General features: G+C 46.7%; 1 protein-coding gene across 1 annotated transcript; it reads left to right on the top strand.

The window, feature by feature from the left end:
• Positions 1–49: 49 nt before the first annotated feature.
• On the top strand, positions 50–27,229 carry LOC309376962 (neuroblastoma suppressor of tumorigenicity 1). Its single transcript, XM_081923922.1, has 4 exons — positions 50–962; positions 18,923–19,117; positions 22,950–23,061; positions 25,431–27,229. Exons 2-4 carry the CDS (start codon positions 18,951–18,953, stop codon positions 25,674–25,676), a joined length of 525 nt encoding a protein of 174 aa, XP_081780048.1. The 5' UTR covers positions 50–962; positions 18,923–18,950; the 3' UTR covers positions 25,677–27,229.
• The last annotated feature ends 664 nt before the right edge of the window (positions 27,230–27,893 follow it).

The raw sequence follows: 27,893 nt of genomic DNA, 5'->3' as shown, positions 1-27,893 counted from the left end.
TCTGCTCACAATATCATCTTGCTCCACTGAAGAGGCAAAAGAGGCAGCAGTGAGGATTTGCTTCCCACACCGACACCACCTTTTCTTTTCTTTTTTTCAACAGGGAGCAGTCAAAGGCTGGGGTTGGTTGATTTACCCGGAGAAAAAGGGAGGAGAGACGGGGAGGGGGGGGTTGATTTACTAGGAGGAGAGCCCTGCTGTCTTTCCTTTTTTGAGCCTAGCCAGAAAGCACCGAGAAAGTTCAAATCTCCCCCTCTTTCCCCCTCCTCCTCCTCTTCTTCTTCTTCAGAGCTGGACATTCTTGCATTTGTAGGAAGCTCGGATCTTTCACAGGAGCTGCGCCGCACTCTGCAAAACTCTACTTATTATAATTGGGATTTTTCCGCCTCCCCCAAATAATTATTACGCCTGCATATTGTTTTGAAAGCAGCAGCAGCTTTTAAGAGTTCCTCCTCGCTCTTTTTCCTAGCCTTCTTTCTGCTCCGATCTCTGATTTACTTGGGGATTTTTTTTCGAGGAGGGGGGGTGAAGCTTTCAATAGTTCCACCCCCTACACTTTCAATTATTGACCAAGGGGGGAGAAAAAAAAGTCACTCTGAATGGACTAGAGGGTTTCCCCCCCCCCCGGACTTTTTTGATCCTAGTGCCTGGTTTGGAAATAATTTATTTTTCCTCCGTTCCTGAGAAGGAGATAAAAGTTTTGCTGAAGTTCAGGTTGCAAGGAATTGTCTTCCACCTCCCCGCAAAAATATCCTTTCGCGTTTCGCTTAAACGTTTGGGATGAACTGGAAATAAACCTTTGGAGGAAATTTGCTTACAGAAAGGCTAGGAATCGGAGCCCACACTTTACTGGATAATGAGGTGTTTTAATTTTTGAGTGCCCCCCCCCTTAAAAAAGAAGAGACAAGAATATTATCCGAGGAAGTTTTGATGGAACACCTCTCCGACCAGTCCATTTAATGGTAAGTAACCATTTTCCGGTGCCTTCTCTGCTATGATTGTATATCCCTTCTGGCTCCCTGTGGGTAGCTGAGATTTAGCTTACTTATGAAGCGTCTTGTGTGACCCGAACGTTTTGCCAATTCTGACATTGGCCAAGTTCAGCGACACGAGATTTTCGACCATTAATGCAGTGTGTGAAACTTGCCGTACAAATAAAGAAAAAAGATCGATATTAAAGCAACTGTTGTTTTTTCAAAAGTATAAAAATGTGGGGTTGTATCCAGCATGTCGCACTCAGTAGTAAGACCCTGTGGGTTTTGACAAATGTAGGTCCATTAGTTTCAAAGGGTATACTCAGGAGTAGAACTTTGTTGGTGCTGTGCTTCTGAGGTTGATATGAAAAGGCATTAAAAAAAACCCAGAACGCACATCTGATTTTAATAATGTAGGTTCTCTGTTTTCCAACCTATCGTAACAGCTTTTGAACATCTGTGGCATGATGCTTCTTTACGAACATGATTCATACATCTCAGATGGTGTTGTGTGAGTGGCTCAGTTGCTCCGTCAGGCTAGAACAGGGAGAGATATGAAAGGAAGTAGGTGATGGTCATCATTTCAGGACCTTTCTACACATATAGTAAAAGTGGAACGCGGTCGCCACTTTTCCTCCACCCACCAGTGATGACCTGTACCGCATCTTCTTTTGCTTGGTGGCCGATGCGCCTATATCAAAGCATCCACAGATTATATTTTCCAGTGGATTCTGTACTGCTTTTCAGCTGACACCCAACTGTCCCCTAGTTTACTCCTTAATAGGGAACAGGACGATTCAGTCTGCACTGAAAGGTGAAACTAGCGAATTTGAGCTTTCCGAGAAAATCTGGTGCAAAGCGAAACGTGTCCGTCCTTCGGAGTTTGCGCTTTGAATGCATTTATTTGATTTTATAAACAACACACAGAGTACAGTCACAGGGCGGCAGGAAAAATAGGTGCAGGATACAAGAATTAAACCCCTTGTGGAACGGCAGGTGACAATTTCGTTGCTTTTCGAAATTTTGCAATGGGGTTCTCCAGCTGAGTGATGCATACAAGAAGAAAACACAGGCCAGGGTAAAGTGTCTAGTAAAATCCCTCTATTAGTGAAAATCACATACAATTTTGCATTGTATTAGGGAACACTGCTTTGCAAAAATGCACACATTAGACAAAACTGGATGCAGACTAAATTGCTGGTGCAATTGCTTGAGGACATCTCCCATCCGTCCCCCCCCCCAAGGCAAATTGATATGGAAAAAGGTGGCAGGCTGACCTCTGGGAACGGGATCCTGAACGAGATGAGCCACAGAGGCCTGATCCAGTGGCCTTTCTGAAAACGACAAACTGAAATGGACCGATCTACCCGTCCCTGCTCCCTTCATTAAGTGAGTTTATAATTCCTCCAGCCGGCTAATTCTGGCAAACTTCATCACCACCTTGTCCCATGTTGAATTGTGGCAAACACGCGAACCATCCCTCTGGTTGCCACAGAGGTAAGCTATCTCTGGGAATCCACACAACTCTTTCCAGGCCCGTGACTCAGCCTGCTCTTCTGGGGCGAGTAACTCTCACTCCTAGGCGACCAGCTAGAGAGAGAAAGAGGCAGAGAGAGAGAGAGAGAGAGAGGCTTGGTGAAAGGGAAAAGAATAGTGTTAATCTTTCTTTTTCATCCTGTCCATCTCAAGTGTGGAAGGCGGGTGGGCATGCAGGCTAGTGATCTCTGTGGACTTATTTGCAAGGCTACCTTCATGTCCCACCTCCCAGCAGCAAAGGCAGAGGTGGCAGCCATCAGACACCCTTGCAAAGTCCCCCCCTTCTCCTCCACCCTCCAGGGGGAGCCTGAAATGAAAGCAAACCTGTCTCTCTCTTTTTCTCCATTTATCAAGACCAGATTTTTACGCTTCTCTCCCCCCATCCCGACTTTTCCTCCCCTTTTCCCTGCTGTGATTGATGGTTTGAAAGAGGAGAAATAGCTCACAAATAGAAATCAGTTACAGATGAAGACGGGATAGGGTGGGGGGGGGCATAGCTTTCGAGTCATTAAAATATTTCCACCTCCCACCTTTTCCTCTCTCCTGCGAAGAAAGGAGCAAATCCGTGAAGAATCGCATTTTGGAAATTTCTTTTGTGTGTGCCCGTTCTCTGATCAAGTCTCTCTGACTCTCCCCCAACTGTTTTTCTTCTTCTCTTTTTTCCTCAAAAGTGTGTGTGTGTGTGGGGGGGGGAATAACTGAGCCAAGAAATCTGAAATTAATTCATTTGGGGTGGGGTGGGGGTTGGGGGCAAAGCGGAGGGAGAGGAGCTTGAACAAAGAGAAAACAAAAGATTTCCATTTTCAAAGAAAAGTTAAAAGGTTGCATATGTTCCAATCTGCATGCTTAGAAGTATTTGCTGTCTTGCTGCCATGAGATCTTTCAAAACCAGTTTAAAAAAACCCAGTGACATTTGCTTGCACCCCTGTAGAAAAACACGTATCTGAAGGCATCGCAAATTGCTCAGTAATAGATTTTCTTAGTGGGTTTGACTGACAAAAGCAATCTAGGATGGCTTTGAAGGGCTCTTTCTGCCTCCTGGCCTTTCTCGTAAAATATATAGTTTGTATTCACATCTTTTCACATCCTCTGACCTCTGGGGCGAATTTTTCCTAAATACATCCAGATTCTTTCCAGAGGACTTTGCTGGGGAAGTTCCTGTTTCCCCTGAAAAATCCCAGCGGGATGATGATGATTATTTTATCTTTCTAAATCTGTCCTCAGTTGTATCAACACCCACCCTTTGAATCAGAGCGAAAATGTTGCGGATTAAAAGTTTCCCCAAATTCCTGAGGGCTAGGGAAGATTCAAAGTCTTTCTCCATTTTAATACAAATTTTAATACCCCCCCCCCAAAATGGGGTCCTTATGATGGAGTTTCGGTGGGGAAACCCCATTGAAAAGCGATGAGGTTGTAGAACGTTGCGGTGGTGGTTTAGACATCACTCCCGAATTTTCAAAAACATTCCCTCGGTTCAGTCACCCCCCAGAGATAATCATTGCGCCTAATTTGGGCTTTCTAGCTTTTGTGAAAGGTGGTTTAGCACGCACAATGGCCGGTTCTTGGGGTTTGCATTTATTTATTGTCGAACAAGATCCCCCTAGCACAGCCTAACCATTTTTAAACACACCCAGTCAACAGAACCGGCTTCTGAGGATTTTAATTTTGTGAGGTCAGATTCTGTAACTGTGCTATCTATCCAAAACTTCCCGAAATCTTAGCATTACTGGGTTCACTTCATATCCCCTGGCAAATTACCACTGTGAGCAGGGTACCGGCAACTCTCCATCTTTGTAAGATAATGGGCTTGTACCGTGAGTGAAGATGAGAAAGAAAAGCGTTTCTTTGCTATAAACTCTGTGCAGTGAAGTCATATGAGTTCCTTCCTCTTAAGAACATAGAAAAAATCCCTGCTGGATCAGGCCAGAGATCCATCTAGTGAGTAGATCACTACCCCCGCCCTGATCTAGACCCTCAACTTTCCCCCCATAGTGGCTTGTCAGATGCTTCCAGTATTTGACATTCAGAGATAGACTGCCTCCAGGTGTTGAGGCCCAATTAAATGGTCATGGATAATCCTTGCTGGTAGGCTTCTCTCTCTTCCATGAAGGTGCCTAGTCCCACTTTAGAGCCAGCTAAGTCTGTAAGCCACCTGCGCATCTTGTGGCAGTGAGTTCCATCAGCTGATTTGGTGTCGCGCAAACAAGGATTTTCTTGCATCTGCCCTTAACCTCGCCGATTTGGCTTGGGCGGTAGCTTTGAGTTCTTGTATTATGAGAGAGGGCAAAAAGCTCTCTTTATTCACGATAGCAGAAAATCTCCCTAATATCTATCCTTTCCTTTAGTCACCTTCCTGCTGAAAAAAATTTAAAGGTGAAAGTCAAATGCTTTCCTCTTTTTTCCTCGCAGGCAAGATTGTGCCCCCCCCGCATGATTTTTCCCTTTCTGTATCTTAGAAATGATTTTCAGTTTATTTTTAGGGCAGAGATGGGGGACCTGTATATAGTGGTACCTTGGATTAAGAACTTAATTCGTTCTGGAGGTCCGTTCTTAACCTGAAACTGTTCTTAACCTGAAGCACCACTTTAGCTAATGGGGCCTCCTGCTGCCGCTGCGCCGCCAGAGCACAATTTCTGTTCTCATCCTGAAGCAAAGGTACTATTTCTGGGTTAGCGGAGTCTGTAACCTGAAGCGTATGTAACCTGAAGTGCCTGTAACCCGAGGTACCACTGCATTCCCCTATAACTGCATTTCGGATCCAATTGTTCTCAAGAGCAACATCTCACTGGAACAGCTCCTTATTTTAAATTCTGATGTAGTTCTTGCTGCTCTGCATCACTTCCCGAAACCCCGTTCATCATATTCCTGGACTTCTGGGGGACAACCTGTCTGGTTCAGCCCAAATTGTAGCCTCTTCTCTAGCACACACACACACACAAACACACTCACATTTGCTGGGTGGAGAAGAGACAGCCTTGGAATTTGGGGTGTCCTTGGGCAAGTCACCTTCATTGAGGGACCCTTTTATCCACAAGGGGCCGGGACACGCAGTCTTCTCTGACCATCTTGGGGGAGGGGGGCTAAATTGTTGGGGCATTGGGCTTCAGCGTTATATGACCCCAAGAAATCTCTCCTTGTTCCCTCCTTTGATGCTGATCCCAAGAGAGTGAGATGGGTGGGTGGCCAGCGGTTCCATCGGCCCTAGATTTGCTCACGTGGATTTGATTTGACTGATTGTATCTTTACGCCGCTTTTCATTCAAATGAATCTCAAAGCGCCTTACAACCAATAAACAACCGTAGCATAATAAAACATACCAGCACTTTGCGAATACAGCATACATTGTATAAAATAACCCACAAATTATCAATAAAGCAGTTGCAATCTGAGCAAAACAGCAACTAAAAAATAAACTAGACCTCAGAATGACGGCAAGTCATGGGGTTAACAGATCAATGCAGCATTTAGAATCTATAAAACAATATGAAAAGCATTAACAAAATAGCAATTAAAATATAAGCTAAGTGCTAAGTTCATTCACACCATCTCTGCACCCCCATGACTCAGGGGCTGAGTGGGGGATTTTTCAGCTTGAGAGCCACATCCCCTCTTGGCTGAATTTCTGGGGGCCACATCCAGAAGGTGGGTGGGACTAGAGGGGTTGCCCCAGCTACTCTGGGTGACAAAAATACAGCAAAAACATCATCATCATCATCTCAGACATGAGAAGCTTCCCAAAATAGGGCTGTCTTCAGATGTCTTTTAAAAGTCAGATTGTTGTTTATTTCCTTGACATCCGATGGGAGGGCGTTCCACAGGGAGGTGCCACTACTGAGAAGGCCCTCTGCCTGGTTCCCTGTAGCTTCACTTCTCGCTGTGAGGGAACCGCCAGAAGGCCCTCGGAGCTGGACCTCAGATGGGGGTGGAGATGGACCGAGTCCATTTCAGGCTTTCAAGCACCAACACTTTGAATTGTGCTCGGAAACGTACTGGGAGACAATGTAGGACTAGTGTTAAATGGTTCCAGTCGCCAGTCTAGCTGGCACATCCTGGATTAGTTGTGGTTTCTGTACATTGGCTCCCAGTAAGTTTCTGAGCACAATTCAAAGTCTTGGTGCTGACCTTTAAAGCCCTAAACGGCCTCGGTCCTGTATACCTGAAGGAGTGTCTCCACCCCCATCGTCCAGCCCGGATACTGAGGTCCAGCGCTGAGGGCCTTCTGGCGGTTCCCTCGCTGCAAGAAGCCAAGTTACAGGGAACCAGGCAGAGGGCCTTCTTGGTAGTGGCACCCATCCTGTGGAACGCCCTCCCACCAGATGTCAAAGAGAACAGCAACTACCAAACTTTTAGAAGACATCTAAAGGCAGCCCTGTTTAGGGAAGCTTTTAATGTTTGATGTATTACTGTATTTTAATATTTGGTTGGAAGTCGCCCAGAGTGGCTGGGGAAGCCCAGCCAGATGGGCGGGGTATAAATAAATCATCATCATCATCATCACCTTCAAAGATAGTAGAGCACATGGCAGTTGTCCAAGCGGGAGATAACCAGGGCATGGACCACTCTGGCGAGAATGTGGTAGGACAAGAGGCATTGCCACAGTTTAAGGACACACCCCAGCCAGGGAAAAGGCAGGTGGGGGGAGTGGGGAACGGGGTTGATAAGGGGTACGGCCCTAGGAGGGGCACGGCTTGGGGGAAGGCCGGACTGAGAGGGCCAAAGGTCCACGTTGGCCTTTCATCCTGCGATCCCTGCAGTAACTGCAGGATGGCATTGGGTCATTGTGTGGACAAGCCTATAAGCTTTCGCTGGTGCCTGATGGGTTGATTTTGAGAGAGCAGAGGACCATGAACCCAGCCGCACCTCCAGGTATCACAGTCCAAGCAAGCAATCTCTGAGGGCTTTATCCCCAGGCATGATTGGAGAACCAGTGTGGTCCTTCAGGTCCTAAGTCAGCATGGCCAACAGTGAGGGGAGATGATGGGAGTTGTAGTCCGGGAATATGTGGGGAGCTGCAAGTTCGCATTGCAAGAGGAAAGAGCTGCTAAAGTGGTATCTCAGGTTAAGAGCAGTTTCAAAAATGGACGAAAGCCCATAGGGAAATCTCCGGGGACCACTTTTAAATGCTGGCGGTGGGGAGCAAAGCCTTTCCCCCCCCCCTCCGGCCTTCAGAAGAGGTCCAGGAAGGCCGGCGGGGGCCGAAAGGCTTTCCTCCCCACCGCCAGCATTTTAAAAGCAGTCCGGGATAGCAGGGAAGTGCTTCCCTCTTCCAGGACCTCTTCTGAAGGCTGGCGGGGGGCAAAAGTCTTTGTCCCCCCTGCCTGCCTTCCCGGGGGCTTTTAAATCGCCCCGGGACAGCGGAGAATGTCCCAGGGTTTTTTAAAATGCTGGCGGGCGGCAGCGAAGGCTTCGCTGCCGCCCGCCAGCATTCTAAAAAACCCTGGGACAGCGGAGGCAGTCCGGGGCGATCTTAAAATGCTGGCGGGCGGCAGCGAAGGCTTCGCTGCCGCCCGCCAGCATTTTAAAAAACCTCGGGACAGCGGAGAAGTCCTCTGCTGTCCCGGGGTTTTTTTACAATGCTGGGGGTGGGAAGAAAAGCCCTTGTCCGCCTCCCCCAGCCTTCAGAAGAGGTCGGGGGACAGACTGTCCCCGGACCTGGTCTGAAGGCGGTTTCCATAGGAACGCATTAATTAATTTTCAATGCATTCCTATGGGAAACCATGCTTCGCAAGACGAATAACTCGCAAGACGAAAGAACTTGCGGAACGAATTAATTTCGTCTTGCGAGGCACCACTGTATAGGATTGCTTCATGGCAGAGGGTTGGACTAGATGACCCTTGCAGTCCCTTCTACAATTTGATGGTTCTATGCTTGTGTGCGTTTGTGTTTGCACGTACAACCTTTCATTGCCAGAACTGATTACAGGGGTTGCTGTTTACGCAAATGGTACACACTAATCCCTTCCACAGCGGTGATGAAGTCTATCCTAAACCTCTACAGCCCATAAAACTGCCTTTTCCTGAGCCAATTTAAGGTGATGGGAAAGTCTGCAAGGTTTGGAGTTTCACAGGTCTCTTTATTAAGTGGCACTGGGAAAAAACAACAAGAGAAGACGCAAGATGGGTTGTGGGTTCTTTGCAAATTTCACTGACAGCGTCTACATTTTATAAACCATCCTGAATTTGCAAGCGATTAGCCATCATTATAATGCCGCAGAGACTCCTGATTTTCAAAAAGTCTCTTGTGGTGTTGCGTGCTTTTCTCAATAGTGACTTATTTTTCATCTCCACCCACATCTTTTAAAAAGTGTTTCATAGCTTTGCTCCATAAGAGTGGAAATGGAATAATTCTGATAAGGAGCACATGTGTTGGGTGTTTGCATCGAATGCTAATCCTACATAGAACAGACCCATTGATGATGAACGGCTCTGGCTAACTGAGGTCTATGAACTTCAATGTGTCTACTCTGAGTAAAACTTAGTAAACCTCCACAGAGTATTTTGCATAGTATTTACCTCTAACTTCAACACATTGTATTTTATTTTATTGCTATGGCTAGTGGCTGATTCAAATAAAAATTATTCCCATTCCGATTCTTAGTTGGAGGCTTAATTGTCTCTTGGCAATTGCCTGTGTAAATTTAGGTTCTATCCATCTTCATCAATGCAGTTGAAACAAAAATAAAAGCAGAGGGCATGGATGGCCACCTATTTTTTTGACATTTTTATTTTTTTAAAAGGTTTGTTTTCGTGCTGGGTTCACGCTGTGCAGGGCGACATTAACTGGGACTGATGTCAAGAATTTCTGTCCCGTAAGGACCCGGTTGAGGCATGGAGATTTATTTGCTGACTTGTGATGTTTGGCAAAATCAAGTATATGTAGACATATTAAAAGTTTTACTCAGAGTCTAATGTGACTTTTTTTTAATGGGGGGGGGAATTAATGCTCGGCTTCTGTGGTGCTCATACCCTGTGTTAATTAATCTGGATTAATCTCTTGTTTTGAGATTCCGTTCCTGCAATTTATAAGGTCTGTTAGAAACCCAGCTTTGCCCCTTCTGTCACTCTTGTAGTGAGAGTCTTAGCAAGGTGTGGGAAAGGCTGTTTAGTCCAAAAGGCAAGTGATCTGGTATAATACACACTCTGCTGGAAAAATGCAACCTGTGCTGTTGATAGAAGTAGTGTGACTCATGCAACATGCTGGCGATTAATATACACAGAATAGTAAATTATACATTCTTTATCAACCTTCTGAGAAAAATACAAAACATTAAACAAAGCCACAGAGACTTGAGAACTACCCAGCCTAAGATGAACTTATAATGTCTGGTTTCAATAGATTTTTCAAATGCTTAAAGGTAAAGGTAAAGGGACCCCTGACCATTAGGTCCAGTCGTGACTGACTCTGGGGTTGTGGCGCTCATCTCGCTTTATTGGCAGAGGGAGCCGGCGTACAGCTTCTGGGTCATGTGGCCAGCATGACTAAGCAGCTTCTGGCGAACCAGAGCAGCGCATGGAAACGCCGTTTACCTTCCCGCCAGAGCGGTACCTATTTATCTACTTGCACTTTGACGTGCTTTTGAACTGCTTGGTTGGCAGGAGCAGGGACCGAGCAACGGGAGCTCACCCCGTCGTGGGGGTTCGAACTGCCAACCTTCTGATCGGCAAGTCCTAGGCTCTGTGGTTCAACCCACAGCGCCACCCGCGTCTCCAATATGCACTCTAGCTGCCTCTTATTTACCAGCGTTAAGCTATCAGGTGCAGTCACTTACAAAATGCATTTGCTTGTCACCTCCCCGGTATTAAATGCCATTGCATGTTGCCCCTTTGAATACTGCCAGATGCCGCTGCATGTTGCCTGTCAAAGGCTGCAGTGCGTTAAACACCATTGTGTTTTACCTGCCAAATCCTTTCAGGTCGTAGTGCAAATTCATGGCACTTACCAGCTGCAGCCCCAGTATTTGATCAATATTTGATGGCGCCGCCTTTAAAAGGTTGTTCGTGGGAAGTGCTGGAGAGATGCTTAGAGCCTGGCTTTCTCCTGAAGCATCCCTAGAAGCAAAACGTCTCGCTGAGATTTTGCCTTTTGCATAGACACTTTTAAGACCATCTAGTTCTTGGGAGAAAAGCAATGACAAACCTAGACAGCATCTTAAAAAGCAGAGACATCACCTTACCAACAAAGGTCCGTATAGTTAAAGCTATGGTTTTCCCAGTAGTGATGTATGGAAGTGAGAGCTAGACCACAAAGAAGGCTGATCGCCGAAGAATTGGTGCTTTTGAATTATGGTGCTGGAGGAGACTCTTGAGAGTCCCATGGACTGCAAGAAGATCAAAGCTATCCATTCTGAAGGAAATCAGCCCTGAGTGCTCACTGGAAGGACAGGTCCTGAAGCTAAGGCTCCAATACTTTGGGCACCTCATGAGAAGACTCGACTCCCTGGAAAAGACCCTGATGTTGGGAAAGATGGAGGGCACAAGGAGAAGGGGACGACAGAGGACGAGATGGTTGGACAGTGTTTTCGAAGCTACCAGCATAAGTTTGACCAAACTGCGGGAGGCAGTGGAAGACAGGAGTGCCTGGCCTGCTCTGGTCCATGGGGTCACGAAGAGTCGATCACGACTAAACAACAACAGTTCCGTCCAGCACATGTTTAACCTGAAGCACAAAAGAGGGCACTGTTGCGCATAAAATCTGCTTGTGCTGATTTGTAAATATTGATGTAGGTTTAGAAAGAAGATCTGTCCTTTAAATGGAAATGCAATACATCTCACCGTGACGGGGAGTATTTATGACTGGTATGCTGGTGGCTAACTGTTGATGAGCAACATCAAGGCATCTGTCAAGTTTTCATTCTTTAGGGTCATAGAATCATAGAATTGTAGGGTAGGAAGCTACCCAAAGGGCCCTCAAATGGAGGACTGCCCCCCAACAGCCATTCTGGGTGTCAAATGGAGGGGAGAGGGACCTTGTCCTTTGCCCCAGGCAACAAAACATCCTGAGGCAAAGGACAATGCATTTATAGTCCTGTTGTACCACTTTTAACAGTCGTGGAGAGTCCTGGGAACCATAATACTACTACTACTACTACTACTACTAATAATAATTTATTTGTACCCCACCCATCTGGCTGGGTTTCCGCAGCCACTCTGGGCAGCTTCCAACAAAGATTAAAAATACATCAAAATGCCACACATTAAAAACTTCCCTGATGTCTCCTAAAAGTCAGGTAGTTGTTTATTTCCTTGACATCTGTTGGGAGGGCGTTCCACAGGGTGGGTGCCACTACCGAAAAGGCCCTCTGCCTGGTTGACTGTAGCTTTGCTTCTCGCAGTGAGGGAACCGCCAGAAGGCCCTCGGCGCTGGATCTCAGTGTCCGGGTAGGATGATGGGGGTGGAGACGCTCCTTCAGACATACTGGATCGAGGCCGTTTAGGGCTTTCAAGGTCAGCACTAACCCTTTGAATTGTGCTCAGAAACGTACTGGGAGCCAATGTAGGTCTTTCAGGACCGGTGGTATGTGGTCTCAGCGGCCACTCCCTGTCACCAGTCTAGCTGTCGCATTCTGGATTAGTTGCAGTTTCTGGGTCCCTTCAAAGGTAGCCCCATGTAGAGCGCATTGTAGTAGTCCATGCGGGAGGTAACTAGAGCATGCACCACTCTGGTGAGTAGTTTGGGTGTTGGGGATCTTGGTGAGATCAGCGCTGTTAAGAAATTGCCATTCTCAGGATTCTCCATGACCGTTAAAGTGGCGTCATAGTGTTTTAAATGTACGACGCCACACTCCCTGCAGGATTAAGCGACCCCAGAATGGGGATATTTTAGCAGCTCTGGGATAGGAGCACAGAAAACCTTCACACCAAATCTGAGCCTAAGTACAGTGGTACCTCGGGTTAAGAACTTAATTCGTTCTGGAGGTCCGTTCTTAACCTGAAACTGTTCTTAACCTGAGGTAACACTTTAGCTAATGGGGCCTTCAGCTGCCGCCGAGCGATTTCTGTTCTCATCCTGAGGTAAAGTTCTTAACCCAAAGTACTATTTCTGGGTTAGCGGAGTCTGTAACCTGAAGGGTCTATAACCTGAAGCCTCTGCAACCCGAGGTACCACTGTATTATAGTTGCCCTGGCTTCCTGGGGTTTCTTTCCCAGCCCTCCCTAGCGATGCTAAGGATTTGAACCCGGGACCTTCTGCATGCAAAGCAGGTCTCTTCTGCTGAGCCAGGGGCCCTTTGTTCTGGACCCACTCGGGGTTAGGAAACAAGGCCTTCTGGAGAAGCTCAAGGGCGTGAGCAGAGTCCTCAACAGGATCAGGCCAGGGGCCCATCTAGCCCAGAATCCTGTTCTCATGGTGGCCAACTAGATGCCTCTGAGAACCTCTCAAGCAGGGACTGAATACAAAAGCTCTCTCCCTTCCCAAGAAACTGTCACTCAGAAGCATCACTGATATAGTCCTTTCCTCCATGAATTCGCCTCATCCTCTTTTAACGCCATCCAAGTTGGTGGCCATCACCGTTTCCTGTTGCAGCGAGTTCCACAGTCTGACTACACGCCGCCTGAAGAAGTCCTGTATTTTATCTGTCCCGAGACAAACTTCTGGTGCATCCCGGACAGCGTTCGAAAACTCCCATTGTTCTGGGCGAATTTTGCAACTGGAATTTCATGAGCGCGAGCAGTTTCTGAGCTCTGGGAGCGGTGCTGCGCCTAAGATTTCAGATTAATTGATTGTGATTTTATGTAAACTGTGTTATTTTTACTGTTGTTAGCCGCTCCGAGCCCAGCTTCGGCTGGAGAGGGCGGGATATAAATAAATTATTATTATTATTATTATTATTATTATTATTATTATTATTATTATTACTGCAGAGTGGAAGGAAAGGAGGACCTTTTCCTGTCCCACCCCTCTTCCAGCTACTCTCTGAAGACTGGAGAAGAGACCCTCTTAAGAATATTAGGGGGGTGGGCAGGGGAAGTATGGCTTTGGCTTTCTGCAGTCTTCAGATGAGGACTAGACCATGTGAAAAATGAAGATTTCAACTGCAGTTCGTTCATTTTCAGCTTTGTATTCTTGTTATTAAAAAAAAGCTCGCCTAGACATTCCATTGTTGCTCCCATAACCTAGGTTTAAGGTGCCATTTAGCTCCAACCTTTCCTATCTCAGTTTCTAACACTGATCCTGAATCTAGGGACAGTCCCAGATTTGATCGGATCCCGGAATGTCCCACTTTTCCTTAGGTAAAGGGTAAAGGGACCCCTAACCATTAGGTCCAGTCGTGGCCGACTCTGGGGTTGCGGCACTCATCTCGCTTTATTGGCCGAGGGAGCCGGCGTACAGCTTCCGGGTCATGTGGCCAGCATGACTAAGCCGCTTCTGGCGAACTGGAGCAGCGCATGGAAATGCCGTTTACCTTCCCGCTGGAGCAGTACCTATTTATCTACTTGCACTTTGACGTGCTTTTGAACTGCTAGGTTGGCAGGAGCAGGGACCGAGCAATGGGAGCTCACCCCGTCGCGGGTATTCGAACCGCCAACCTTCTGATCGGCAAGTCCTAGGCTCAGTGATTTAACCCACAGCGCCACCCGCGTCCCATACTCGCTTTTCCTTAGGACACCCCTATTTTCATCGGAGAAATTTTGGAGGAATTATGCAACCCCCCGAGACAACCTTTAGAAGACGTCTGAAGGCAGCCCTGTATAGGGAAGTTTTAAAAAAATATTTAATGTTTTATTATGTTCTATATATATGTTGGAAGCCACCCAGAGTGGCTGGGGCAACCCAATCAGATGGGCACGATAGAAATACAACAACAATAGAATAGGATGTCGCTGTTTTCATCAGAAAAAGGTTGGAGGGTATGCGTTTAGTGCAACATCGCAACGCCATTTCCAATGCCTGTATGGTGACATTTCCACCAGATCATCCCAAGTGTGGGAGCTGTTGCTTTCAATGTTGTCCTCTTTCCCCTGAAAGCTCCAGGCCTGCTTACATCATCTGTCCGTGCGGGTCTGAGCTCGCATGACGGAAGGGAGATCTTTATAAACAAGGCTCAGGGAAAGATTGGGAGGGTGGTGATTGAGGGCTGCTCATGGCTTTGCGCCTTGGCTGCCGTACAAGGGCGGTTGGGCAAGAGTCCGTGTCGATACATGTCTGTTTGGGTACCCAGTTGTATCTTGCCTGTGTACCCGAGACCGGTTTTCTGCCCGTGCCAATGTGGAGTACGAAATCCTCTTGGGGCAAGTCTGTGCAGGGAACCCCGGCTTGACATCTCGGAGCAAAGACTTGCAAGTGGCTGGTTTGCTTTTTTAAAGGACACGAGCTTGCGAAGCCGAGAAAAAAATAACGAACGAGTCCTTTTAAAAACACGTCTTGTAGCTGAGCAACGTTGAAAATGGTGTGAGATGTTAACATGCAAAATCAAGGAGAGCCAGAGAGTTTACCAAGTCTACTATATCTTGTACAGCGGTAAGGTAAAGGTAAAGGTACCCCTGCCCGTACGGGCCAGTCTTGACAGACTCTGGGGTTGTGCGCCCATCTCACTCAAGAGGCCAGGGGCCAGTGCTGTCCGGAGACACTTCCGGGTCACGTGGCCAGCGTGACAAAGCTGCATCTGGTGAGCCAGAGCCGCACACGGAAACGCCGTTTACCTTCCCGCTGATAAACGGTCCCTATTTATCTACTTGCACCTGGAGGTGCTTTCGAACTGCTAGGTTGGCAGGCACTGGGACCGAGCAGCGGGAGCGCACCCCGCCACAGGGATTCGAACCGCCGACCTTTCGATCGGCAAGTCCTAGGCACTGAGGCTTTAACCCACAGCGCCACCTGCATCCCTACAGCGGTACCTCGGGTTAAATACTTAATTCGTTCCGGAGGTCCATTCTTAACCTGAAACTGTTCTTAACCTGAAGCACCACTTTAGCTAATGGGCCTCCTGCTGCCGCCGTGCCGCCGGAGCACGATTTCTGTTCTCATCCTGAAGCAAAGTTCTTAACCTGAAGCACTATTTCTGGATTAGCAGAGTCTGTAACCTGAAGCGTATGTAACCCGACGTACCACTGTAATATTATAAGACCACAAGAAGAACTTGCTGGATCGGTTTGTCTAATCCTCTTTTTAGGCCACCTCGGTTGGTGGATGTTTCCCACTTCCTGTGGAAGTGAGTTCCACAGGTGTTTTTTAAAAATCTGTCCTAAATCCTCACATATCCAGGTTCACAAGTTCTGATGTTATGAGAGAGGGAGAAAAAACCCTTTCTCTATCCGTTTTCTCTATGCTGCACATAATTTTATAAATTTCTATAATTTCACCTCTTACCTTTTGTCTGAACCAAAACACTCCAGCTGCTTCAACCTTTCCTCATAAGGGAGTCGCTCCACACCCACCCACACTTGTTAAAATTTTGGGTTTCCCTTTCTTCGGAACCTTTCCCAACTCTACAATATCCATTTTGTACACGATATTCATAGAATCTCAGAATTGGAAAGTTGGAAGGGCACTCCAAGACTCATCTAGTCTGGCAATGCAGGAATCACAGCAAATGGGGATGTACCACAGATTTTGTATAACGGCATTGCAATAGTGGCTGCTTCAATTTCAATTTCTTTCCCAATGGTTATGGATTTCATAGTACTCCTGAGAACCAATGGCACGCATTCTTTATATTAGAAAGTGACAGTTCCTTCCCAACGCTGTGGTCAGATCAAAATGCTTTTGATCACATAGTAGTAATGGAGGCAGTGAAGGCAAGTGAAGGTCTAAGTTTAGGGATGATTTTACAGCATGCAAATCATGTGTTGAAGATGGCGTCTTCTTAATTGCCGCAACAGAGCTTGTCCAAAACTTTCTCTTTCCTTCTGTTGACCATAACATACCAGAACCAAAGGAGCTCACTAATTAATCAGCTAAAGCTCTGGTTAATTGATCTGCTGCTCTAAGGCTTGCCAACGACGTTTTGAGGACACTGTCTTTTTAACACTGGATTGTTTTATTTGATGTTTTAATGCAGGCATAGGCAAACTCGGCCCTCCAGATGTTTTGGGACTACAACTCCCATCACGCCTGACCACTGGTCCTGTTAGCTAGGGATGATGGGAGTTGTAGTCCCAAAACATCTGGAGGGCCGAGTTTGCCTGTGCCTGTTTTAATGTGTTCTAAACAGCTTTGAATTTCCCCCCTTAAAAATAGAAAGTGGTGTGGATAATAATAATAATAATAATAATAATAATAATATACCAGAAAGGCGGAATAAAAATAAAAATGGACTACATGGGTACCTTGGTTTACAACCATAATCCATTCTGGAGGTCTGTTTGTAAACCAAAACAGGTTGTAACCCAAGGGCACGCTTTCACCAATGAGGCCTCCCCCCAAAATATGTTCATAATCCCCAAAAAATGGTTTGTAATCCAAAAAAAGGTTGCAAACCGGGATACGCACCTCCAGGTTTGACGTATTTGTAATCCAAAACGTATGCAAACCAAGGTACTGTACCACTGTATTTGGCTGCATGAAGAGACATATCACCACTGTCTGAAACCACCTGAAAAATTATCAGCCCCACGTAATTTATTTTAAATTCATTTTACTTTTTGAGATGCTGATATTGCTTCCCTTCATGCTGGCGAAGAGCCAATTTCTTCACATTCTGCTGGTACTAAAGGCAGAAGAGCATCCCAGGAAGATTTTTCTTTGGTCAGTTGGCAACCAGGGATGCTAACGTGAATAAAATGTTGGGGGGGACAGGTAAACCCCACCTTGCATATAGGTCACATGATGTTCCTAAGGGATCTAAAGGGATGGAAATGAAGAACAGAGGTAAAGGAGAATTAAATAACAAAAGAAGTGTGGTTTAGGTGGTGGAAGTCTCTTAAGATATTTTAATTAAGATTTGTATTTTATAATGTGTGTAAGTGTAATTCTGGAATTACTGTTTATGGAAAACAGCATTTCCTTTTTTCGTTTCTTCTTACTCTCTATCTTCTTTCACAGTTTATGTTTGGTAAATATGTAAATAATTATGTTTTTGCAGATATGTCTGGAAATTTGTATTATTCAATAAAGTTCTATTTTAATTCTTTTTTAAGGTCACATGATGCAGCACATGCACACTATTTGAATGGCAATGCTCATTAATTTTGGGGGGGGGCCTGCCCCCTCAAATATTTTATGGGGGGGGGTAGAGGGACCTCGACCCCTAGGAGTTGGCTCCTATGTTAGCCACCCTCTTCCCCCAAGTACATTTTACACCAGAACTTCCTAGTTTGTCTTGTCCTGGAACTCCACCTACTGGCCACACTCTGAAATATTGCCTTTCCGTTAGAAACATGAAAAACTGCCCCATACACACACTAACTGGCGTTGTTTCTCCAGGGGTTTGGGGCAGGGGGTCCCTAGAGATGCCAGAGATTGCACCTGGGACCTTCTGTATGCAAATCAGATGCTCTGCCCCTGAGTTACAGCCCTGTCTCGGCAGAACAGATACTTCCGAATACCAGTTGCCAGCAGGGGAGAATCGCTCCTGTGTTCGAATCCTGCTCTCGGGTTTCCCAGAAGAGGCATCTGGTCAGGCCCTGTGAGAACAGGATGCTGGACTAGATCAGCAGGACTCTTCTTCTATTCTTACACCCCTAATCCACTTGCCAGCAAGCAATTTCCACTCGCCCATGGTGACTCCAGATCAAGTCCTTCATTGTTGTTGTTTAGTCGTTTAGTTGTATCCGGCTCTTTGTGACCCCATGGACCAGAGCACGCCAGGCACTCCTGTCTTCCACTGCCTCCCGCAGTTTGGTCAAACTCATGCTGGTAGCTTCGAGAACACTGTCCAACCATCTCGTCCTCTTTCGTCCCCTTCTCCTTGTGCCCTCCATCTTTCCCAACATCAGGGTCTTTTCCAGGGAGTCTTCTCTTCTCATGAGGTGGCCAAAGTATTGGAGCCTCAGCTTCATGATCTGTCCTTCCAGTGAGCACTCAGGGGTGACTTCCTTCAGAATGGATAGGTTTGATCTTCTTGCAGTCCATGGGACTCTCAAGAGTCTCCTCCAGCACCAGAATTCAAAAGCATCAATTCTTCAGCGACCAGCCCTCTTTATGGTCCAGCTCTCACTTCCATACATCACTACTGGGAAAACCATAGCTTTTACTATATGGACCTTTGTTGGCAAAGTGATGTCTCTACTTTTTAAGATGCTGCCAAGGTTTGTCATTGCTCTTCTCCCAAGAAGCCGGCGTCTTTTAATTTTGTGGCTGCTGTCACCATCTGCAGTGATCATGGAGCCCAAGAAAGTAGTGGTAATTCTGTATTGATTTGTTTTGGATGTTGTAGGTGATGCCAATAAAGGTTTTACGATACGATACGAATATATAATGCAGATTTTTCTGGTGTTCTGACGCTTCTTATCCTTCTCGAACCCCTTTCCCCCAGTTCTAGGATTTCGTCGGAAAAGGCCAAGATGCTGAAGCTCCTGGTGACCACCCTCGTCCCGGCCTTGATCCTGGCGGCGCCTCCTCCCATTAGCAAGCTGGCCCTCTTTCCAGACAAGAGCGCCTGGTGCGAGGCGAAGAACATCACCCAGATCGTTGGGCACAGCGGGTGCGAGTCCAAATCCATCCAGAACAGGTACAGTACTGGGCCAATGGATCCAACATCTCCAGATCTCCCATAGCCATCTTTCCCAAGCTGTGTCGCACTCCCAACTTCCACTGTAGCCTTATTACTTTACCAATTGGTAGGGTGAGTGTTGCTCCCGGACAGGAGGAAGGAAGTCAAATGACACCGAGGGTTGGTTCAGAGAAAGAGTTATTTATATCTGCTCTCCAGGGCAGCAGAAAGGCACCTGTGTGGTCAGTCCACAGCAGGTCCAAAGAAATGAGAGATTTCATGCAGTATATATATCTTCCAGGTACCCTCTCCCCCTTCCCCAGGAATCCAGCCACGTCAGCTTCTACACGCAGGTTGACATCACAGATGTTCCTGCTCCGGTACGCTTAACCATAAAAGGGTTTTCCTTCCTGTACTTCTGACCATAAAAGGGTATTCCTGTTCCTATACTCTTATTTTGGAGCAAGAGGTCACCAACTCCAAGAACACACTCTGGCGCTGTTCCCGGACTAGGTCTGTGCGTCAGAGTGTGTTCAGAATGTAAGATAAGACCTAGACGTGCCATCCCTACTCCACTGGAACAGCCAAGGCCATCCTTTGCCGTGACTGATAAAGGAGAGAGCTTTGTTTATACAGCTGTGTTCTTGTTAGGCATTTGCTCAACAGCTCGTTAGTGCATTTTAGAAATGCTCTCTTGGAGAAAGAAGAAAAAGGGGGGTTTTGAGTCAGTTTCAGACTGACTGCACAGAAACCCATTCCTTCACCACCAGCTCTGGCCAGCACGACTCCGGAAATTAATTTCTGCCTCTTCCTGTTAACGTATCACAAGTAAAAGCATCGTGGCTGTAAACCAATTTGTAATTTTCTGCCGTGATGAAAAGTGGCACACATGACACTATTAATAGTTCCACATTTGTAAGAACTCAATTTTTTAAGGTGGCAGCACCCAGTCTTTGGAACTCCCTGCCTTTTGATATCAGACAGGCACCTTTAATAATTATTTTCTTTTTTAAAAAAATAATATTTATTAAAGTTTTAAAGGTCACAGAAAGAAAAAAGAGAAAACACCAAATTACACAAAAACAAGACAACACATCACAGTAATAAAAAAAGAAAAAACAGAAAAATAGGAACAATTTTAAAAAAACACACACAACAAACCTTCCCATAACTTATCTTTCATTTGCTTGTTTCCTTGACCTCCTCACACCTCCCTTTTTTGTATTCTAGTTCGGTTAGCTATTTCAGCAAATCCTTTCCATCTTTCCCAGTTTTTGCCTATAATTTATCTTAATATAATGTGACTTTACTTTCCCTCCTTTCACCAATTAACAGTCTATTTTTTTCTTAATCCTTTATAACATTTCTGCTAAAACCACATGACTTCATTCCAACATCCTTCTAACATTCCTTAATTTTACAATGTTTCTGTAAATAAACTTTAAATTTCTTCCAATCTTCTTCCACCAACTCTTCTCCCTGGTCTCGGATTCTGCCAGTCATTTCCGCCAGTTCCATGTAGTCCATCACCTTCATCTGCCTTTCTTCCCTGGTGGGTAGATCTTGTGTCTTCCAATACTTTGCAATAAGAATTCTTGCTGTGGAATAATTTTATTTTCTTTCACTTACTATACTGCTTTCAGTGGCTGCTAAAATTTTTTGTTATTGTTGTTTAGGCAAGCCTACCCAGATATGTAGAATATCTACATGTATTCTAATGTTTTTTAGGTTATTTCATTTTTTAAAATGTTTTAAGTTGCTGTTTTTAACTGTTTTCACCGATAATTTCATTTTATTCTTTTTGCAAATCGCTTTGAGGTGGGTGCTGTTGTTGTTGTTTTTAAAATCAAGCAGTATATAAATCTTATGGCATAAAAGAAACGCTAAAAAAAAGAATAATAATAAGTAAGTAAAAAATTTTGAGAACCCAAGACAGCAATGACCTTGTAAAAACAGGGGTGTGAAAACTATGGCCCTTGAGCTGTTGTTGGGCTTCAGCTTACACCAGTCAAAACCAGCATGCCTAATGGTGAGGGTAGATGGGAGTTGGAGTCCAGAAACAACTGAAGTCAGAGATGTGATGGAGGTAGCTAGGGACAGTGAAGGCAAGTGATGGTCTAGTTTGGGGAAGAGGAACCTGCCGTTCGCCATTTGTTGTAGGACTCCATTTTGCTCTCTAGCACCACCTGTTGGCCATGCTTGGGCCCAGCATGACCAATGGTCCCCTTCCCTGTATTAAAGGTAGCTAGGGGCAGTGAAGGCAAGTGATGGCCTAATTCTAGCTGTTTTCAGACTTCAGTCCCCAATGGACGCACCCAGCCTATTGCCAGTGGCCAGAGTTGTAGCTGAGAAACCTTTCAAGAGCTGCAGGTTTCCCATCCTTTCATTAAAATATGTCAGAGCTGGGATGGAGGTAGCTAGGGGCAGTGAAGGCAAGGGATGGTCTCTCTTTTTTAATATACATTTTTATTAATTCTCTAACATATCAGTTCCAACAGTCATACGACATAACTTCTCATCTTATACCATATTTTTAGACTTCCGTCAACACCTCTGATGATTTTCCGTTCTTTATCACTTATTATCCATTTCTTAATTTCATATTACCTTTAATTATCCTTGACTAATAATGCTCCTCATGATCTTTCTTGCAATATTTCAAATAATTCACCTTACAAAACTTCTTGCAAACCTACTAGCGTAATCTGTTCATCACAATTGCTTTTCAAATACAGATAGGTAGCCGTGTTGGTCTGCCATAGTCAAAACAAAAAATTCCTTCCAGTAGCACCTAAAAGACCAACTAAGTTAGTTCTTGGTATGAGCTTTCGTGTGCATGCACACTTCTTCAGATACACAGTTCATACCAAGAACTAACTTAGTTGGTCTTTAGGTGCTACTGGAAGGAATTTTTTGCTTTTCAAATAGTTGGTAAATTTACTCCAGTCTTCTGAGAATCTCTGGTCCTGCAGGTTTCGAATCCTTCCTGTTAATTTATCTAGTTCTGCATAGTCCAGCAGTTTCATCCTCTATTCTTCTTTCATCGGTAGTTCTTCTTGCTTCCATTTTTGTGCCAATAATATTCTTGCTGCCGTCATTGCATATAGAAACATCTTACAGTCCTTTCTGTTTATATCATCTCCTACAATGCCAAGTAAAAATGCTTCTGTTTTCTTAAGAGGCAAGGGATGGTCTCAGTCCACTCAGGATGTTTGGCGCTCCCTCCCCAATTTTGAACCCAACCCTCATCTTGCAGGCTTTTAGCACCTTCCTAATCTTCACCTACGCCGTTTCCATGTGCTGCTCTGGTTCGCCAGAAGTGGCTTAGTCATGATGGCCACATGACCCGGAAGCTGTCTGCGGACTAACGCCAGCTCCCTCAGCCTATAGAATGAGATGAGCGCACAACCCCAGAGTCGGTCACGACTGGACCTAATGGTCAGGGGTCCCTTTACTTTACCGTAATCTTCACCTGGGACGCAGGTGGCGTTGTGGGTTAAAGCACAGAGCCTAGGACTTGCCGATCAGAAGGTCGGCGTTTTGAATCCCCGCGATGGGGTGATCTCCTGTTGCTTGGTCCCTGCTCCTGCCAACCTAGCAGTTCGAAAGCACGTCAAAGTGCAAGTAGATAAATAGGTACCACTCCAGTGGGAAGGTAAACGGCGTTTCAGTGCGCTGCTCTGGTTCGCCAGAAGCGGCTTAGTCATGCTGGCCACATGACCCGGAAGCTGTACGCTGGCTCCCTTGGCCAATAAAGCGGGATGAGCACTGCAACCCCAGAGTCGGTCACGACTGGACCTAATGGTCAGAGGTCCCTTTACCTTACCTAATCTTCACCTCTCGTCCGCAGAGCCTGCTTGGGGCAGTGTTTCAGCTACAGCGTTCCCAACACCTTCCCACAGTCCACCGAGTCCCTGGTGCACTGCGACTCCTGCATGCCAGCCCTCTCCATGTGGGAAGTGGTAAGTAATGCCGCTCAGGATGGGAAATTGCGTGTCGAGACCCCGCAGCCACCCCCTCGTTGGAAATAACTCACACAAGGACACAGATATTAGGTTTACCGTATTTTTCGCTCTATAAGACGCACCAGACCACTAGACGCACCTAGTTTTTGGAGGAGGAAAACAAGAAAAAAAATATTCTGAATCTCAGAAGCCAGGACAGCAAGAGGGATCGCTGCGCAGTGAAAGCAACAATCTCTCTTGCTGTTCTGGCTTCTGGGATAGCTGAGCAGCCTGCATTCGCTCCATAAGATGCACACACATTTCCCCTTACTTTTTAGGAGGGAAAAAGTGAGTCTTATAGAGCAAAAAATACGGTATGTTATTGGGCAAATTTTGGCCACAACTTTATTGAAATTACAGTATGTGAGCGGTATTGGCTTAGGCATTGATTGGACCTGACTATATCTGACTCCTGCTCATTGTGCAGGAAGTCCCCAGTAAGGGTAAGCCACCGGTAGGGGGAGCCCTGTCGATCCGTACCAACTCAAGCTCCCCCTAGTGTTCCCGTCGGGTTCGTGTCAAGGCCTTAGCCCCCTAGCCGGGCTTCAGACTAGATCAAGACCCCCGGATTCCTTTAACGGAATACCCTTAAGGATGGAGGGGCAGGTGATGGCCACACCTCCCCTCCCTCACACAAGGTCAAACAATGCCTAACCGCAACCCCAACAAAGTTGTGACGATTGCTACGAGGTAGGCAAAAACCAAGTGGCCAGTGCCAATTTGCCAAGTGGAAAAATTCCTACCAGGCCCCTTGGACAACCAAGGCGACCAACCAAGGTCCATAGCAAGGTCATTGCCTAACCTGCAAAATAGGGAGGGTGGGTGATTGAGGAAGTGAGCCAAAGAGGAAGTCCTCTGGTTCGCTCCTCCGTTTAGACGGCCCTGGCCATGCCCCCCCGGCCGGCGGATTGGCTGGCCGGGCTCTGACGTGGACGGGATCCCCCAGGCAATGAGGGACAGAGTCCCCCGCCCCCAGTGGGGAGTGGGTGGCCACGCGGTCCACCGCAACTCCTCCCCACTGGGAAGTGGAGCGGATTTGTGCGGTGATCGTCCAAGAAGGGCTGTTCGCTGAATACCCATTAGCATCCCTTCTCCAATAAATAAATAGATGGAATATTTGTGTGGAGGGAGCAAGTAAGGGGCTAGAGTGGGAATCACAAGTGGGAAGAACGTTGCTGTTGCATCTGGTTGGCCGATGTCAGTACAGGATGAGGGCTAAGTAGGCCACTGATCTGGTAGCCAGACTCAAGTTTCTTATTAGACCTCGCCCCTAGGTCCATACATGATGTGCGATGGGTACTACATGCAATGGCTTTAGAAAGAGGATTAGAGAAATTCACTAACTGTGATCACTACGCTCTGCTTGTATGGTTGGAGTCAGCAATTATTCTGAATACCAGTTGCTACAAAAAAGCAGGAAGGCGAGCGTGCTCTTATGGTCAGATCCTGTTTGCAGGTTTCCCATAAGCGGCATCTTGTTAGTCCCTGTTAGATCAGGAAGCTGGACTAGATGAAACTTTGACCTGGCCCAACAGCAGGGCTCATGATGTTCTTAGATGATGATAATATATTATTATTATTTATACCCCACCCATCTGGTTGGGTTTCCCCAGCCACTCTGGGCGGCTTCCGACAAAATATTAAAAATACAGTAAAACATCAAACATTAAAACACAGTAAGACATCAAACATTAAAAGCTTCCCTAATCTGGGCTGCCTTCAGATGTCTTCTAAAAGTCAGATAGTTGTTTATTTCCTTGACATATGATGGGAGGGTGTTCCACAGGGTGGGCACCACCACCGAGAAGGCCCTCTGCCTGGTTCCCTGTAACCTCACTTCTCACAGGGAGGGAACCACCAGAAGGCCCTCAGAGCTGGACCTCAGCATCCAGGCTGAATGATGGAGGTGGAGACGCTCCTTCAGGTATTCTGGGACGAGGCCATTTAGGGCTTTCAAGGTTAGCACCAACACTTTGAATTGTGCTTGGAAACATCCTGGGAGCCAATGCAGGTCTTTCAGGACTGGTGTTATATGTTAGATGATTGTGGTGGCTCTCTGTAAAAAAGATGGTGAGCCAAATTTCGGGAGGAGGCAGCCACTGATGGCCGCTAGCCCTGAGAGCTACGTACGGCAAGAGGCAGCAGTGCTTCTGAATAGCAGCTGGTGGGAATCGCAGGAGAGGAGAGGGGTCTTGAGTTCAGGTCCTGCTTGAGGGGTTCCTACAGGTTGACTGCTGTGAGAACAGGAGACTGGACTGGATGGGCCATTGGCCTGATCCAGCAGCCAAGCTCTTCCTTTGTGTTCTGATGTCTTCTCCTTCCCCCAGGTGACACTGGACTGCCCCAGCAACGAAGACATCCCCAGGGTGGACAAACTGGTGGAGAAGATCCTCCATTGCAGCTGCCAGGCATGTGGCAAGGAGCAGAGCCAAGAAGGGGCGCTCCTCAACGTCTACGTCAACGGCGACGAGAACCTGCCGGCTGAGGGACCTCACCCCCACCCCTACGGCCACCACCACCCAGGGGAAGAGGCCTCCAACCACCACCACCATGAAGACGAGGCCAAGGACTGACCTCCGACCTTCCGGGGGGTGAACTGTCCCTTCAGCCCAGGCCTTGACGACTTTCCCCCACCTCTCAAATACCCATCATGCTTTGCTCTTGGCAACGTGGTCGTGGGGAAGCAGAGGCCAAGCTGAAGGCGGACCTTTCACCGGAGGCGGCCAATGGGACAAACTGGCAACCGGCGAGAGAACTGGGGGAGGGGGTGGTTGGGAGGGCATCACTGACGAAATTGCACACTGCTCTAATGTATTGGGGGGGTGAGGGAAGAGGGAGGGGCAAAATGAGAGAGAGGTCTCTGGGGACCTTTCCTCTTGAAGGTCCAGCGGACACTCCAAACAAAGACATCCAAGGCGGTTTCTCGGTTTCTGGCTTTCCATCTGTGAAGACTATATATAGAATTGTAGACTTGGAAGGGAACCCCTTGCAGTGCAGGAACCACAGACGCCGTGGGTCCAGTTCTACCACTGGGGAGTCTCGGAGGAGCCGGACTGGACCCCCCCAAAAAACCCCGTTTTTGACAAAAGAGACTCTCCCCTTTGGTGCTTTTTTAGCAGCAGAAGCGAGACATTTCTTGCACGTTTGAATTCTGCCCTCACTTGCCTTCACTGCCCCTGGCTACCTCCATCACAACTCTGCCTTCTTTTAATGCGGGGTTGGCGAGCTCGTGTCCCTCCTGGTGTTGCTGGACTCCAACTCCCATCATTCTTGAGCGGTGGCCATGCTGGCTGGGACTGCTGGGAGCTGGAGTCTGGACGGCACCACTTTGCTTTACCCCTGTTTGACTTCCTAGCAGCACTTTAATGAACGGAAGATAGAAGGGAGCAAAGGAAATTTTATTGGAGAGCGCTGGGCGAGGGGGAAGAAACAGGTGGGAACATTTTTAGTGAGTCAGATCTAGCTCAATATTGTCAACGCTGACTGGCAGCAGCTCAATGGGGTTTCAGCCCTACCTGGAGATGACAGGTCAAACTGGGGACTTTCTGAATGCAAAGTAGACACTCTTGTCATTGGGTTCTGGTTTTCCTAAAGATTATAGCCCTCGTGGTTATGGATAAAGGGCTGGATCAATGAGGAGGTGCACAGAAGGTAGTCTTATTCCAAGACAGACCACTGGTCCATCCAACCTAGGATTGCCAACACTGACCGGCAGCGGCTCTCCAGGAATTCAGGCAGAGGACATTCCCGCAATTACTTGGAGGTGTTGGGGAACGAACCTGGGATCTTCTGCCTACAAGAGCAGATACTCTACCATTGAGCTACAGCCTTTTCTGTGGGAATTTAATGTAATCTGAATCTGACGTGAGTCAGATTATTGAATGAAGAGGCTGCCATCTTGGCCAACCTTTCCTTGAATTTTTAAACGTCTTAATCACTGAATGTTTAGCGTGAGATTCGAACTCTTGCCTTTGTATACACCCAGCCTCTCTCCTTGCTCTGCTGACTACAACACTCTTCATGGCCTCTCTCTCTCTCTCTCACACACACACACGTTATATATATTTCCATCTTTATCATTGTGTTATTCATCCCTCTTAATTAAATAAATTAGATCCAACATCCACATACCGTGTCACTCCGGGTCTTTTGTCGAGCGAGACAATATAGTGCTTTCAGAATGCAAATCTAAGAGCAAATATTTATGTGGGGCTGCTTCCATTTAAGTCCTACTCAGAGTAGACCCACTGTGAATAACAGGCCTAAGTCAGTCATGTGCAGAATTGGACACATAAGAGAGAGGCGATGGTACAGCAGCATTTTAGATCTTCCTATGCTGAAATTGACCTGCCCCCACCATAGGAGGAATTAATGCATGACATCTTATCCTGGTACAAGATGATGATGATGATGATGATGATGATGATGAATACCCTGCCCATCTGCCTGGGTTTCCCCAGTCACTCTGGGCAGCTTTCAACAAAATATTAAAAATACATTAAAACATCAGTCATTAGGAGATCTCTCCAGCTGCACGTTTCCTGATCTGCAGCCTCCCTGGTTGCCCACATTTCCTGATCTGAAAATGCCCCAGGGGAGGTGTAGGCTCATAAGGGGAGGAGTTAACTTATGTTTTCCCGCCAAACTTTAATTGGCATACAGGCATCTGGGAGGTCTCCTCAGCTGCCCATGTTTCCTGATCTGCAGCCTCCCTGGCTGCCCGCACTTCCTGATCTGAAAATGCCCCAGGGGAGGTGTTATCTCATAAGGGGAGGAGTTAACTCATGATG

The sequence above is a fragment of the Podarcis melisellensis genome, assembly GCF_964234715.1.
Source record: "Podarcis melisellensis genome assembly, chromosome: 8".
NCBI lineage: Eukaryota > Metazoa > Chordata > Lepidosauria > Squamata > Lacertidae > Podarcis > Podarcis melisellensis.
The sequence above is the reverse complement of the archived record's forward strand: the minus strand, read 5'-3'. Positions and strand labels throughout refer to the sequence as shown.